We start from the raw sequence: 15,854 nt of genomic DNA on the forward strand, positions 1-15,854 counted from the left end.
TTAATGAATGTGGACTTCTACTTACCTACATGAAATTAACTCAGTTAAATGTTTGAGGATGACCTCTGGCAGTCAATTTCTAGTATCTGTTTGGGTTAAATCCTTTGAAATCACTGGATTTGTACCAGATTACTTAATGCAGGACCTTAATGGCAAATTCAGTTGTGCCCCAGAAGAGCTATCTGTGTAGTAAATATGCATGGATCAACACAGCATTTCTGCTTTTATACCTTCTGTATGATTAGGTAACTGCCTTCAATTTTTCCCTCAAAATAATTTCAAAGAGCTTGTAAAGGAAGAGAGTTTTACCACTTAGGGGGGTATTGCTAATGAAGATATTGCTGTCTGTAATTTATAGGAGTGTCTGTCCATGCTTTTAGTCTAGACCTCTAAGTACCTGAGATGTTTACAGAAGGAATTTAGAGTACTGGCTTTTACTTCCACAAACTGCTAATTGGCTTTGAACTTCCCTGCTTAAGATGAATGCCTCTTTGCATTCAGGTAGAATCCCTTAGCTGTGCCACCTTTTAAAAAACATTCACAAACTATGATTTGATGACCCCTAATTGTGCAGGGGATAAGCCAGCTGGAGTATGTTAATCTTCCAAGGATGGTTCATTGGGGGATGTTTTCAAGTACAATTGTTTTCAGCATCTTTCTACAGTAAAAGTGCTCTGGTATGTTGCATCTCTGAGCCATGCATAACTGCTTTAAGTGATATCTGTTGTGGTTTTGTTTCTGTCTTTTCCCTCCATAAACAGCAAAGCCACCCAAAGAACCCAAATGATAAACATCGGAGCAAGAAATGTAAAGAACCTAAGCCAAGGGTGAAAAAATTGAAGTATCATCAATATATTCCACCTGATCAGAAAGGTGAGAAAAATGAGCCACAGATGGACTCCAACTATGCTCGTCTGCTACAACAGCAGCAACTGTTTTTGCAGCTGCAGATCCTGAGCCAACAGCAACAACACTACAACTACCAGACAATTCTACCTGCACCACTGAAGTATGTGAAGCATTGTTTGTGTCCTTTAAAGAAAAAGCATATGCATCAGTGATAGGCTTAGGGCTTTGGAAGTGAACATGGTTTCCAAATGTTACAGAGACAGCTGCAACCCAGGAAAGCTTTAAATGGCATTGTGCATCACTGTGGGTATGATTTGTCTTATTTAAGAAGGTGATGAGGTTGTTCTCTTGTTAAAATAATCCTGAAGTCTGATAAGCCTTGAAGAGATCCTAGTTATTTTTATGTGACATGGAAACAGAACATCTTACCTGTCAGATGCATTTTTTTCTGACCAAATGCATATTTGAAACTCAAAAGCATTTGTGCAAAATCAAGAAAGTTTTGACACCATTTTCACTCAAATGTGATACAGGTAGGCAGAGCAGGAGAGAAGCTTGCAGACCATGTCTTTAACAAAGACATACACTGTTCTTGTGGGTTTATTTTTTTTACATCAAATTCACAAACCACATTTTTGCAGTTTACAAATAAGACATAACAGTCATTTAAAATTTGGTAAGATCTGTCTGTTGTTTATAGCTTCATCTCTAATGCTTATATGAGTTCCTCATTAGTACTGGTCTTTAGCACTTCTAACAGTGAGAAGTATACTCACTGATTTATAGGTAGAAGCAGTCAAAAATAAGTGTCTAAAGATTTGCCAGCACCCCATAAGAAGACAAGAAGTTGACTACCTGCAGTTTCATTCTCATCATCTAAGACCAATCTTTTCCTGGAAGTGGAAGTGCTAAAGTGTAACATGCCACAGTCACACAACCCTAAATTCAAATTGACTTTCAGCTGTTTTTTTTAAATGAGTTTTAAACTGAGTTCTTCAGCAAGTGAGGCTAGAAAAGTTAAAGCTACCATCTGTGGTTGTATTTATAATTACCATGTATCCTAACATTTGGACTGGTGATGTTTCTGCCTGCTTGCCCACGCTTCTTATGTTCCATTTACTGACATTTCAGAAACATTTCTTCATAAATCAGCTGAACAAAATAAAAGAGCTGACTTATGGTACTTACTGTAAATGGTGGCATTTTTAATTTTTTACGATTACTTCAGAGTCCTTACATGAGATTCTTGAGTACAGCTGATAAAAATGTATCATCTTCAAAGTGAACTGCTTTATGTCAGACAATACTGTGTGGGTACATTGTACATCTGTGGAAGGGTAGATACACAGAGTTCAGTATTGGCAGGGGGTTACTGATGCCAGACAAAAGAATAATTGTCCTGGCTGGTGATTAATTTGTGTAAAATGAGTTTGCAGTCCACAGTGTTCTTCAGGGATACTATGACAATAATCAAAACTATGAAGCATATATTGGTATGCTTAACTGCAAAACCAAACCAAAATAGTAACATACTACTCTGTTTTCTTGTCTGTTTTGTTTTACTGAAAACACTTAACAGTAATGTGTTAGGTTAAGTATGAATTTGTAAAAAAAGTTAATTTGTTCTTTAGCTTCACAGACATGATATTCAGAATCACAGCCTTTTGACTGGAAAACGTAATATATTTAGCACTGACATTCTTGTCCCTCTTTTTCCTATTATTTGAAGGCCACTGAATGACAAACAGAGCAACAATGGGAATTCACCACTGAATACTTTGAACAACAGTACACCAACATCAGCTGCCAGCTCACCAAGACAGAACAGTAATGTTCCTAGCAGGAAACCAGGTCCTCTACCTTCAAGCTTGGATGACTTGAAGGTAAAAAATAAGAGGAATTTGTCTATTCCTGTGCATTACTTTAATTCATAACTTGTTGACTGTTACTGTTGAGAATATATGCTGGGTAATTTGTACCAATGAAAACTGTCCATTCCTCCTAATTGGTTAGAATTAGATGGCCAAAGTTTTCATACACAGCCCTCCTGGACTGAAATAATTGATTCCTCATATGCATATGTTCCAGAAATGACATTTATTTCCCAAAGAATTAGAAGAGGAGGAATTTCAGACACATTGTATAGGTCCCTCACTATGACACCTTGGGTAAACTGTGAGGTTCACTTCATGTGAAGTTTCAGCTCAGGCAAATTCAAACACTGGAGCAGTAATTTTCTCAGTTTCAGTCTATCAGTGAAGAAGTTCAGTTAAGCAATATAAATTAAAAGATGCCCTAATAAAAACGTATTCTGAGAGGTCACTGCTTTCAGTTTATAAATTGAAACAGAAATAAGACTGTAAAATGAGAATAGAAAAGATCTTTTTATCAGAGTTCAACACATCATCTGAAAAGGAACACTAAATTTTGAAGTTTCTTGAAGTTATAACTAACTGTGTAGACTGTTCAGGTTGTACAATCTGTGAGGGCATTGCATAGGATTTTCTTCCTTCTGAAATACATTAGCAGGATTAAAGACTGCGAGGGACTAATCTGAAGCACCTTGTGGGGGTTTAGGATTCAGCAACTGCAGGAATGTGCCAAACTTCAGTGGCAGGGTAGGGACATCTAGTGGGCAATTAATTCCTTTCTCTCTGCCTTTACCAAGGTTTGTGAGGGGTGAGAGGGAAGATTTTTTTAGATTTGAAGGGGTAAAAAGAAGAAATTTCAGAAGATTGGATTCTCAAAACAGTAATGTATTGTCCTTAGTTAAAGCCAATCTTTTAATATGAAGTAAGTCTATATAAAATGCAATTTAGACAACAGTGTTTGAAGTAAGTTTTCTAATCTTTAAATTTTTTACTAAAAACTTGTGAAGATATTTAAGTTAGTGCCTGAAATTGTGCTTTACAGTGATTAAAGCTGTTCACTTCCTACTTCTGCAGAATTTACTGGTATTCCTGCTGATGTGGTTAACACTAATAAGCCTTCCTTGTGGACCTGCTGGGGCTGGTTTTACCACTGAATCAGCTAAATCAGTTCTGATTAAGAGTTCAGAAATTAATTGTTGAAAAAGAGAAAAATTAGAATGCACTCTGAAGTGTACAAGGTAGCAGATTGGGGAAACAGCTGATAGTCATTGTGTAGGGAGTTATTTAACGTAAAATTGCTGTGGGTTTTAGAGATGAAAAATGTATTGCTGTGACTTTTTATCATTTCCAAATCAAAAATACCTCCAAAGTAAATTCCAGGTTGGCTGAATACTGAAATACTACCTTTTGTTCTATTAGAGGTAGCTCTAACATGCAGAGAGCCCCAACTCTGCAGTTAGCTGTGGTGCATGTTTATGATAAACAGAAACCATTCTTTATGACCGTTTTTCTTTAAATGATATTTTGCAGCACAGAATTAATTTACACTCAACACATTTGCATTTTACTTTGTCTGAAAGCTTATTGGAAAAAACTGAGAATATTTTTCTATCAGAAAGTAATTTTGACTGCTTATACTGTCTCTGTGAAAGAAACCCAGAGGGCACATAGGGTAACTGTTTGGTTGCTAATTAGCAGGACAGCCTTTTGTGTTCAATGGGTCTATCAAATCATCAACTGACCTGATAAAGTTTCTCAGAAACAGATCTGTCTGTCCTGATGGTGTAACAAAGGGGCTCAGTGTGCTGCTTTCAGTGGTTTTATCTGCACTGCTGCCACTGTCTGCTGGTTTGCTTCAGAGGTTTTTAGCTCAGAACTGGAGCTGTAGGTGCATTTTTCTGTGTTGATTTTTTTGTGAAAAAACCTCATCAGTTTGCTACTATTCACTGTACAATTGAACACTGCTAAGATTTTGGCCACTTAAAAACTGAAGTAAGTTGGAGGTCATGGAAATGTGTTCATAGATAATGCATGCTATCAGAACCCAGAGGTGTAATAACTGGCAAATACACTAATGCAATTAATTTTCATTATTAAGATGTAATAAGAATGCGTCTCAGTAAGTTTTAATATTTTCCTTTTTTATTATAGTGTTTTATTTTTTTTATTTCAGGTAGCAGAGCTTAAAATGGAATTGAAACTGAGGGGATTACCAGTGTCTGGAACAAAAACAGATCTTATTGAGCGTCTGAAAACGTATCAAGATCTTAACAACAATGGGGTTGCTACAAGTACCTCTGTGACAGTGACCACTTCTAGTGGGCCCACAGGTAACACTGGGGAAGTGACTGTGGCATTTCCTGTTGCAACACTAAATAAACCAGTGGCTAATACGATATCCACCTTCCCTCCAGAAAAAACACCTACTGGACCTGGCAGCAAAGCAGTAAATACTGAAAACATCAGCTCTCCCTTGCCTATATCTCCCTCTCCTTCTGAACAGTCGAGTTTAAGCACAGATGATACGAGTATGGCAGACCCTTTCCCAGAAATGACCATGATGTCACCATCCCAGTTCCTAAGCACTTCACCTCTGAGAGCAAGTACAAACGAGGATAATCAGAATCGCAGCAGTGGAAACATCTCAACCATGGAGTTTGATGTAGCAGAAAAAGACCGCAAGCTTCAGGAAAAAGAAAAACAGATTGAAGAGCTCAAAAGAAAACTGGAACAAGAGCAAAAACTTGTGGAAGTATTGAAAATGCAACTTGAGGTTGAAAAAAGGGGACAACAGCAACAGTCTCAGACTTTTGGTAACTCAGCTGCTTTGGAACAGAAGCAGTTCAGTGCTGCTGTCAAAGAGGAAACTGCTTCTGCTGACTGCTCAAGTACAAGTCAATCTGTACCTGTAGCCAGCCATTCCTTAGGACAGTCAGTGTACACTGCTGGCCAGAATCCAGTTGCCAAAAAGGCAGTTGTTATCAAGCAGGAGATACCTGTGGCCAAAGCAGAACCTCAGAATGCCATTTCTCAGTTTTATGTTAGTCCACAGAGGCAGCCACAAACTGCAGTTGTTGCCCAGCCTCAAGCTTTATTAACTACCCAAGGAACTGCCCAGCTGCTGCTCCCATTGTCCATCCAGGGACCGAATACTGCCACTGCAGTGCAGTTACCAGTTGGAAATATCAAGTTGCAGGTAATGGTGTTTCTATTTCTTTATCATGTAACCTGCATGGCAATATTTCATAACTTAGTGTAAATAGGTAAATGTGCTGCTTGTAAGATTAACTTAAAGTTCAGGCTTAGCCTATTTCTGCCTAAGGGAAACAGTATAAAAGCTTGAGCCAATCTTGTAATACCTGCTTCTAATTCATGTTTCTTTGCAACTTTTGTTCCCAGATACTCTTTCCTGAAAAACAATTGTCTTGCCATGTACTGCCTCCATGCACAATTTGATTTATAGTAGCGTATACCATCATTTTGTTACCTGCAAATTGTAATAGAGAGCTAGCCTCAGTACTTCATTTTGAGATAGCCTGTTTGCCAAACATAAGTGAACTACCTTGTGTGGTGGTGCTTCGGTGTATTTAAAAATGTGAATACCAGGCTGTAGAACTCTCCTGTGGACATAGAAAAAGCAACCGTGGTTATGCAAATATTATTTCCAGGCTGATTATAGGTAATGAATAAATACATCATAAACCAAGATTGGCTGTAAATTCAGAGGTATAAGAGTAATCTGACCATGCTGAATCAGTGTAACCTGTTGGTCTGAGGTAGAATTAAGCTGTAATGCTTAATTCTTAAGAGCTGTAATGCACTTAACAGTGCATTGTTGGAACATCCCCTGCCACCCATCATGGTGGCAAAGTATTCTTCCAGCTGCACTGTATCCCTGGCTGCTGTGCATGCTCTGGGCCTAGGCTTGCTGCAAGCCTGTGCAGTAGCACATCCAGCAGTCTTTATGAGGAGTGGAAAATTTTGGTGAGAATGGACCCCAGTCTGCAGTGCAAGAACTGTTCCTAGAAGCTGTACACCCAGATCTCCACCTGTATTGTTCTAAAACCCTGCTAGAATTCTGTAACAACCTTAAGCAGCTTGTCCTGGTATTATACTTCACTGATACTCCAGAAAGTTTTCCACTACCACTTAGAATTGTTTTTCATGAGGTTGTACACACTCCTTGCCTTTCACTGGCCATTAAAAATTACCATGGTCTTAAAAGTAAATTTTTTCTTGCATCATCAGTTTTGTCTTCTGGTTACTCATGCCAGTTCTTACAGTCCTTTCTTACTGATTTATGCTTTCTGTCCCCTGTTATTTTCATCGCTGTCTGCTGGGCTCTTTCCAGTTCATCTTTGTCTGCAACTCTGTTGGCAAAATAAACTTCACCTTTTAGCTGGGAACTCCTCAGTACCAAACACAATAACAGTTTGGTTTCCTGTATAGTAAACACATCCCTCCCAGAATACACGTTACTGCTATTCTGCATAAGGTGTGCAGTAGATTTCTACATGATGTAACTTACTGTGAGATACAAATAATTCAATTATTTTATCTTCATCCTTTAGGCTCAATCACAAGCTGGAATACAGACCCCATCACAAATACCTGCTCCTATTTCTTCCTCTGGCCTGGTGCAGACAGCACCTCAGATGCATACTCCACAATCAAAACAAAATACCATCACGCAGCATGCACTTGGTCAGACCCAACAAGTCAGAAAGGTTTGTGGATAGCAATAAAAATTAAGATAAATAGTTGTATAGTCTAGTTCTAGACAGTGCTTTTACAATCTTTTGTGTGTCGTCTGTTATATACAAATGATCAATTCACCTAATATCTGTACCATGTTTTTCTGTGTGATACAATGGGCTTGTAACTCCTTCTCTTTCCAAAATTTTAGTCTGTGCAGGACTTTATTTTTAAGTTGCAAATAAATACATTGTCTAAAGACTTTTTATCTTAATGGTACACTTATTAGTGCATGACTCTTACTACATCCTTCTACATCCTTGTGCTTGGCACAAGTGGTGTGTACCAGCTATATTCCAGTCAATTTCTCTAATTTGCCACTGGCACTAAATGGGAGATTCTCACAGGCAGTTCTTAAGAGAAAGCTTTTCCTGTGACTTCAGAGATTTATTCTGTTACAGAAGTTAATTTTGATTTTCTTACTTTCCTTGTTGATTTCATCCCTCCTTATGAAGAGAGCTATGGACTCAGATCCTGAGGATGGTAATTCCAGTGAGTCAAAACCCTACCAATGCCTCTTCCTGAGGAATGCAGGGTATGATTCAGAGGGATCCTTCTCTTCCTCTCTACCAAAAACAATCAGCTCTGTAATGTCCCATTCCAACAGAGGTTTCTCAGCACTGGATGTACGGTTGGGACTGCCACTCCAGTCATAATCATATGGGAAATAGTATCAACCCATCAGCACTAGTCATCACAAAAAAAAAGGTTTTCTCCTTCTCTGTGCCTCTTCCAGACTGACCTCTATTATTAAGAATGTTTTGGAGATCAATTTTGGACCTTTATTGCATCCTTATCAGTATTGCTATTGCTATTGACTGTAGCACTTCTATTATTTAGGACAGCAAGGTTTTTCAGCCTGCCCCTTGGGACAGATAATTCAGAAACAAATTCTAAGATTAAGAGGGTAATTTTTACAGTATATTATATAACTGTTATATCTCAGCCTTCAAAATTCTTATTTCCGTTTACAGAAGTGCATCATGAACCCCATGTTCTGCTGTGATTTTGGGGATTGTACCTGAGCAGTGTCACCTATCTGCCTCTGCTTGGGCTCTTGTTCCGGATAAGAACTTAACTTAGAAGATGTATGACTGTGCTTTGCCATTCTCTAGAGAGCTGGCTAGTAAAGGGGGACACAGCTAAAGGAGCATCAATATTCTTCAGACCGCTTGTTAATCTCTTTAATTTCATGGACATTGAGGTTATCCTCCAGAAGTCAAAACTGACAAACATCCAAAAAGCAGATTTCATGCAGGTTCTCTGGGATTTTGTGAGGGCTAATCTTACTTTGTTAATTCAGCAGGTCCTGTTGAGAAATTATCCAGTCATTCTGAGGCACATACTTGTGCCAGAGACTGGCAGCTTGCTGCCATTGCTGCCTCCAAATTCCTTGAAATGTCTGCAGGACATAACCAAGATCTGTACCTTCCGATTGTCCCCACTATTTAGATCAGTTGTCATGAAGACCACACTTCCCAGCAGAGTTTGCAGCCTGCTACTGCACTGCTTTTTACATCAAAATGAAAATATTCATGTGATACAACAGATCAGGACACCCCTCAGCATTAGATTACCTCTCTCCATCCATGATCTAAGATTTGTCATCTTTGTCATAAACGTACTTGGAAGTGATACCAAATTTAAAACAGCCTTACATGCATCAGCATTCATAGCTTCTCTTCATCTCCTCTTAACTCTAAAGTATGAGAAGCAGGATACTGCTGGGAATCATTTGCAATGATTATGTGGACTACCAGTTGAAGAAATAAAAAGTTTAATATACCAGTAACCAAACTTTTAGCTGATACCCGTGTTCATCAGTTTTATCTTTTGCCTCTCCCTCAGTCCTCATAGATACCTGTAATTAGTTTCCAAAAAAAAATTAGAATTCTATGGCACAGACAAACCATTCTGTGTTAAAACCAGCAGGAGAGGGCAAGTGTGGATATGTGTACAGTTTGTGTCAGGTCAGAAATAAGCTCATATTATTGACTGTCCACTAGGTGGTGAAACCATGGATATGCTATTGAACTGTTCCATACATTTTCCTCATGCTTCCTGGAAAATTGCAGGAAAATGTTTGTAGTAATTAGTGATAAATGAAATATGTCAGAGCACAAAGTTTCTTTCAGAAACTAACTATTGTGTATTTCAAAATTATTCCACTGAAAGGAAAAATCAGTATAAATAACATTCACTTAATAGGGAATTTAAGCAAGGAAGCATTTTTGGAAAAAAGGTGTTGTATTTCATTAATGTAATTTATCCGATGTTATTTTTTTTTTAATAAAACCCCCACAATCTTAAGACTGATCTGTTAATCCTTTTCAGGTTTTTCCACCTGCCACATCAAATGCTGTATTTTCCTATCAGACTGCACCAGTTTCAGCACCTTCACAATCTTTTGTTAATAAAACATCAAATTCTAACATTCACCCTGGTGGTAATCAGGTCCCCTCTGTGCAGAATGGACCTGCTGCTCCTAACAAGGTAAGGATATCCCAACAATCTCCCATAAAGTTCAGGTTTGTATTATTATTCTTATATAACTATTTACATATGGCAGTACATTCAAGGAAGAATGTTTTGTAGATTTTAATAATGCTTATATGTGTGAGAAAGGGAGAAAGAAACTTATTCTATCCCTCTGATTATGCTAATACATAGACTGATGTGACAAAAATAGAAAAATCTGTAGAGCTTGATACATCCTGAATTCACTAAATCACATTCTTTGGTCATTGTTTTGTTATTTCATGCAGCCTGGGTCCCCCTCTCAAGCCCAGCCTTACATTGTTCAGCAACCCCTCTTCAACAACACAGTGTCCAAGACAAAAGATCCTCCTCGTTATGAAGAGGCCATAAAACAGACCCGCAGTATTCAGCCATCACAGCGTGAGGTACTTGTTTTCTTTAATCTGCTAAAAACAGAGCTTTTGTCTACAATTACCAAAACTAATGTTTGTTTTAGGTTTTTTGTTTTCTTTTGTGTCAAGATTTTCTAACATAGCCTGTTACTAGTTTCATAACTGTGTTTAACTACAGGACTCCTGTTTCATTATTCTTTTATTAAAGCAGCATGTATGTCAGTAAGTCTTACAGTTCCCAGTTGGTAATGCATCTAATTGGGATAATGCTGCTATTGCTACTAACAGTAACTAGCCTTCAAATGACTTGTTTTGAGAACGTGTGACACCCAAACCACATGCTAAAGAGAGAAAATGTGTTTGTATTTTCCAAAGTGAGTACACTTGAGGAGAATGTGTGTGAATGTGTTTATACACACAGGCAAACTTGAGCAAGTTGCTTGTTTGAAAAGTCTGTATTGTGATCTTGGTGAATAATCCTGTGTAGTACTTAGCCAGTTTACCTTGATAAGGGACAAATCACTCCCCATCCCTGGAGTATAAGCAATGGTTTAAAACACTTCTTCAGACCTTCGTGAAAGTCTACATTTGTTTTTGAATGAGTGGCTTTGTGGGGGATTTTGTTACCTTTTGCTTCAGGTTCAGTTATTTAGGGGATGGCTGTTTAAAACAGAGATAAGCAGTTCCTGAAAGCTTATCCCCTCTTTAAAAATAAAAGACCATAAACCTACAAAGTAGGAAAAAGCCCCAGAGATACCTAATCAAATGCATCTTACATGATGCATTCATTCACAGGCTATCTCTGAGACAGTAGAGCAGGGTTTGCCACCCCAAAGTACTGCAGTTATTCTTACCCTACTACAAAATGGGGTCAGTAACTCTCCTGATCCCTAGTTTCCTGCACCTCTCTCCTAGGTTCCCATCATGAAGCCTTTGTCATGCTTTTTCCCTATTCCTTTGTACTGAAACCAATCCGAGATTGCAAATGTCTCTTCAAAGTAACTGTTTTCTAGATAGACAATTTCATATTAAGCATTTCAGTCTTTATCATAGGTTAGTACTTACTGTTGAGAGAAACTAGGAACAATGAGTATAGGAAAAAATACCACATGAAAGAGAATAACCCTGTTCTCCTGCACTACAGATTTCCAGTGCACACAGTCAGCAGATGGATGATCTTTTTGATATTCTCATCAAAAGTGGAGGTAAGCTCATTGGCAGCTGTGTGATGTAGAAATTGAAAACCTGGTAATAAAAACTCGTTGCTATAATCAAGTGAGAATTCTTTTAGGAACAGGAGTTAGAAGCTATCCAGCCTGAATGAAGCTAAATTTGTGAAAGTTTGCTTAGTTCCTTATTAAAGAAAACATTTGCCAAAACACATACAGTCAACCTGCTGTGGAACTTCAGTGCTTCCAAATCAGGCAGGCCTTTACAATAATCTCTACAGCATTCAAATAATTAAAATAACACCTTAGGTTAGCACAGACATACTTCATCAAAATGGGAAAAGTTGAGCAAGTCTGTAACATGTTTATTGAAATTATACAAAGAATAGAATAAGGTGAGAGTTAAAGCATGTTGACAGTAAAATTTCATTGAATATAAGCATGTGTTATCAGCTGTAAACATCAAAGATACATGACTGGGAAATGTGTGCATGAACTACATAGAGACATTAATGAATAACAACTTTATGCCAGTTAAAATAAGGGAGCTTTCAGAAAGGCACTGAAATAACTAAAGTAATAAACTGTAGCTCAGCAATAAAAGAAAGATTTCAGCCATAATTAGGCTTAGTAGACTAAGAAGCTGTTACAATACTGGGAAATGTGGTGCCAAGTGATTCAGTTAACAGAATGGTTTGTAACTGCTGTCATATAAGGATCTTGACAGGAGTGAATGCCAGGGCACAGGGACTGGTTCTAGGCTACTGGAAGACTTGAGCCATACTCCAAATATTGGAGTAGTTCTTTTCTTTTTCAAAGCAAATTGCAAGGTTACCTGCAGAAAATGTGAGTAGACTGAGATAAGCAACTTGAGTAGTCAACAACTCAAGCTAAATTAATAATCATGTTTATGAAAAAAACAAAGTAAAGCATGCAGGGCTGTTGTACTTAATGTAGGTAAGCTCTGCAGTGAAAGATGTTTAGTTTTGTAATGTACTTCAGGAGGGTGAGAAGGATGTGGGTTTTTGCTTGGAAAACAAGCACAGAATGTATTTTCAGGTATATTTTTGCTGCTAGGAACATCATTTTGTGCTAGAGGATTTATTTGCATATTTGTTTATGTCTTATTTTTGGGCTTCATGTCTAAGAATAAATTAGAACTTATGCTTTATTTCCCTTTATTTATATTCCCTCTATTACTGCCACTATCTTACATGGAACTTCTTGACAGAAGTGTAGTTTTAGATTATAGAATTGGGAATAAATGCTTCTTAATCACATCAGTTCATCTCATGGACTCTTAATTGACCAATGTGGACAGTACTAAACGCATGAAACTGAAAATTTGTTTGGGTATTCTTCTCTAGACAAGGAAATGTGTTGGTTCCATAATTATTCCAGTTAATAAGAAGAACTATAAACATGAAGTAGGTTAAGGCAACATCTAGAAATACGTTCCTTTTTTCATCAATACTCATACTAATTGGCTGAGCTATCACTAAAAGCAGAACTCTGGGACTTTTAAAAAATACTCTTGTTATTCATGGAGGCCTTGCCAGAGTCTGGTGTATGTAAGTGTGAGTGTGAGTGGAGCAGCAAAGTAACTTACTGCACTTAATTCACTGTGGATGTATCCTGAAGTGGGCAAAGAAGGGTTGGGAGTTCTAAGCACAAGGATATTATGTCATTATCTTTTTTTTATTCAATAGTGGGGGTTTTTTATTACAGAGATTTCCCTTCCAATAAAAGAAGAACCATCTCCTATATCCAAAATGAGACCAGTAACAGCCAACATCACTACAATGCCAGTGAACACAGTGATATCCCGTCCACCTCCGCAGATCCAAATGGCCCCTCCTCCTGTGTCCTTAGAACCAACAACCAGCTTGTCTATAAGTCTGGAAAACCAACTCGAAGCCCTCTTGGATGGAACTTTACCATCAGGTAATGAAATTCCTCAACTGACAAGCAGTAATGAGGAGAGAGAGTCATTTTCTTTAATTGAAGACCTCCAGAATGATCTGCTTAATCACTCCAGCATTTTAGATCACTCTCATTCACCCATGGAAACGTCTGACCCACAGTTTACTACTAATAATTCTTGTCTGTCTCTTGACCTTCCCGATACAAATTTGGACAATATGGAATGGCTGGATATTACAATGCCCAGCTCCTCATCTGGACTCACCCCTCTCAGTTCTGCTGCCCCAAGTGTGTTTTCCACTGACTTTCTAGATCCACAGGATCTACAGTTGCACTGGGATTAAACTATAGCCAATGAGAACACGACCTGCAAGTCTCTTTACAGCAGAGGTCCATTATTATACCATTCTGATTGCAGTTAACATAACTTTTTTTTTAAGACAGTAATGCTTGGAAGAACAAATGCTTGAAGCTAATTCCTTATTGATTTTCAAGTTTACAACAGTGAATCACTTTATGCACCTATCAGTAATGCAGATCAGGGCCCTCTGAAAGCTGTATTTCACAAGTCAAGAAAGGATGATTGTACTTTGTGATTAAAAGTACCCCAAGGTAAACATATCACAAATATTTAAGCAAGAAGTTATGTCTCTGACTTTGTAATGCTCAAATGAGCAACACAACATGCTAAACTTAGAGTGAGATGTCAGTTCTCTGTATTGACCCAGTGAGCAAATGGCTGGGGGCTGGGAGGTATCACTGCACTTCATTGTTCCTGTGGAAAGCCTGAGCCAGGTTCAAAACTAATTGTGAGGGCAAAGGCAAGTAGAAGCACTGGCTGGTTCAGTGAAATTTCATATATCTAGTTTCTTAATTTGTTCAAGTTGTTTTTATATTTTGCTTTTGTGAATTTTAAAACACTTCCCCCATTATTTAATCATGAGGGAGGAATTTAACTGCATCCAAAGGGAGATTAAGTGTAACTGCAAGAAATCCACTGTAGCTATGCCAGGTAATATTGAGAACACTGAATTTTTATAGCAATGCTCTGGATTTAATAGCTAGGTTTTAATGTGTATATGAGACAATTATTTGTATACTCTTCTAACTTTATATAGCTTATTTTTGTGAAAAGAGGGGAACACAGTGGTCTTCAAACAAGAGATTACTATAATGGAAGTAAATATCCTATTTTGCTTTGTGTTTGAGGATATTAGATTATTGAATCCAGTATCTCAGCATATTAGAAAAGTTTAATTAATAGTGTTGTACACTACAATCCTGCAAGCATCTATGCAAGAATAGTCCCAATGCCCTCAGTAAAAGATGTCTGTAGGATGAGATCAAGTTGCAGAGGACAGTGCTGACAGGACAAGCATCATTTCTTAATGAATACTTTGTCTGTTGAACAGCTCTGTCTGCCACTGCGTGACATCAGGGAAGCCAACAAAGAAGCTGCTCAGTGCGAATCCTAAACACCAGGATCAGAATGTACTGTTTGTGATAAGAAGGCATATTGCATATCTAAAACAGAGAATAGCAAAAATTCAGCTCTTACCTCACAGCACAGCACGTGAATATTTTTTTTTAAAGCCCTTGGTTGTTGTTTTCAGATTCTATTATGAAAGCAGTTAGAAAAACAAACAAAAAATTCAAGTAGAACTAATATACTTTGACATTCTATGGTTGTCTTTCAGGTAATAGCTGTTAAATAGATGACAGAGGCTGATTAAACATGAAAGCGGAATTTCCTGTTAGGGAATTCCTAAATTAAGATAAAAGGAAACACTCCCTGTTTACTGAAATAGTGAAATATTGTATATTTTCTAATCTGAAAACGGATCTCATTTCATGGGTTTTTTCCTCACCAACAAGTTTCAAAAATAAAGTTTTGTAGGATTGAATGAAAAAATATCCTGAAGCTTTGGCCTTCTTCTTAGAATAATGATATGTATCAAAGAAATACTGAAAATAGTAAGTAGCTGTTATCCACTTGGCAACCTTCATCACATTTTTCAAAAAGAAAAACACAACACAATCATGTTAACATCAAATACCTTTGTCAGACAATGTTACAGAATTAACTAAAAATTTGCATCTCCAGATATAATGCAGTCTCATTTACTGATACAACAGAATTCCATTCGCTTCAGATAAAATAATGGATTACATCATGGATTCAGGGTTTGAACTGATACCATGTGTTTGCATCATACCAGTTACAGCACTTTAAATCATTATATATCTTCACTGGTTTTACTGGCTAATAATTACTGTAATATGAAACTTAAGTACAAGAAAACAATCTTTGGAGATCTTCACTACACACAGTTGAAAGACATAATTCCTTATTCCTTCTTGCTGTGCCTACAATACTTGAGTACAATATTACATGTGGACTGTCTGCCTTAAGCTTT

General features: G+C 37.6%; 1 protein-coding gene and 1 long non-coding RNA gene across 3 annotated transcripts in view; one reads left to right on the forward strand and one right to left on the reverse strand.

Moving 5' to 3' along the window:
• The window catches only part of MRTFB (myocardin related transcription factor B), a 46,409-nt gene extending 31,571 nt beyond the window's left edge, over nucleotides 1-14,838 (forward strand). For both annotated transcript variants that reach the window (XM_062503757.1, XM_062503759.1), the window contains exons 8-15: nucleotides 762-1,009; nucleotides 2,579-2,732; nucleotides 4,894-5,916; nucleotides 7,292-7,447; nucleotides 9,810-9,968; nucleotides 10,241-10,378; nucleotides 11,490-11,550; nucleotides 13,243-14,838. In XM_062503757.1, the coding sequence (XP_062359741.1) occupies nucleotides 762-1,009; nucleotides 2,579-2,732; nucleotides 4,894-5,916; nucleotides 7,292-7,447; nucleotides 9,810-9,968; nucleotides 10,241-10,378; nucleotides 11,490-11,550; nucleotides 13,243-13,781 (2,478 nt within the window). In that variant the 3' untranslated portion in view covers nucleotides 13,782-14,838. The remainder of the gene's footprint in view (nucleotides 1-761; nucleotides 1,010-2,578; nucleotides 2,733-4,893; nucleotides 5,917-7,291; nucleotides 7,448-9,809; nucleotides 9,969-10,240; nucleotides 10,379-11,489; nucleotides 11,551-13,242) is intronic.
• LOC134050605 (uncharacterized) overlaps nucleotides 1-15,854 on the reverse strand; it is a 45,943-nt gene that overhangs the window by 23,565 nt on the left and 6,524 nt on the right. The gene's annotated exons all lie outside the window — the stretch shown is intronic.

Source organism: Cinclus cinclus, chromosome 16 (assembly GCF_963662255.1).
Source record: "Cinclus cinclus chromosome 16, bCinCin1.1, whole genome shotgun sequence".
Classification (NCBI taxonomy): domain Eukaryota; kingdom Metazoa; phylum Chordata; class Aves; order Passeriformes; family Cinclidae; genus Cinclus; species Cinclus cinclus.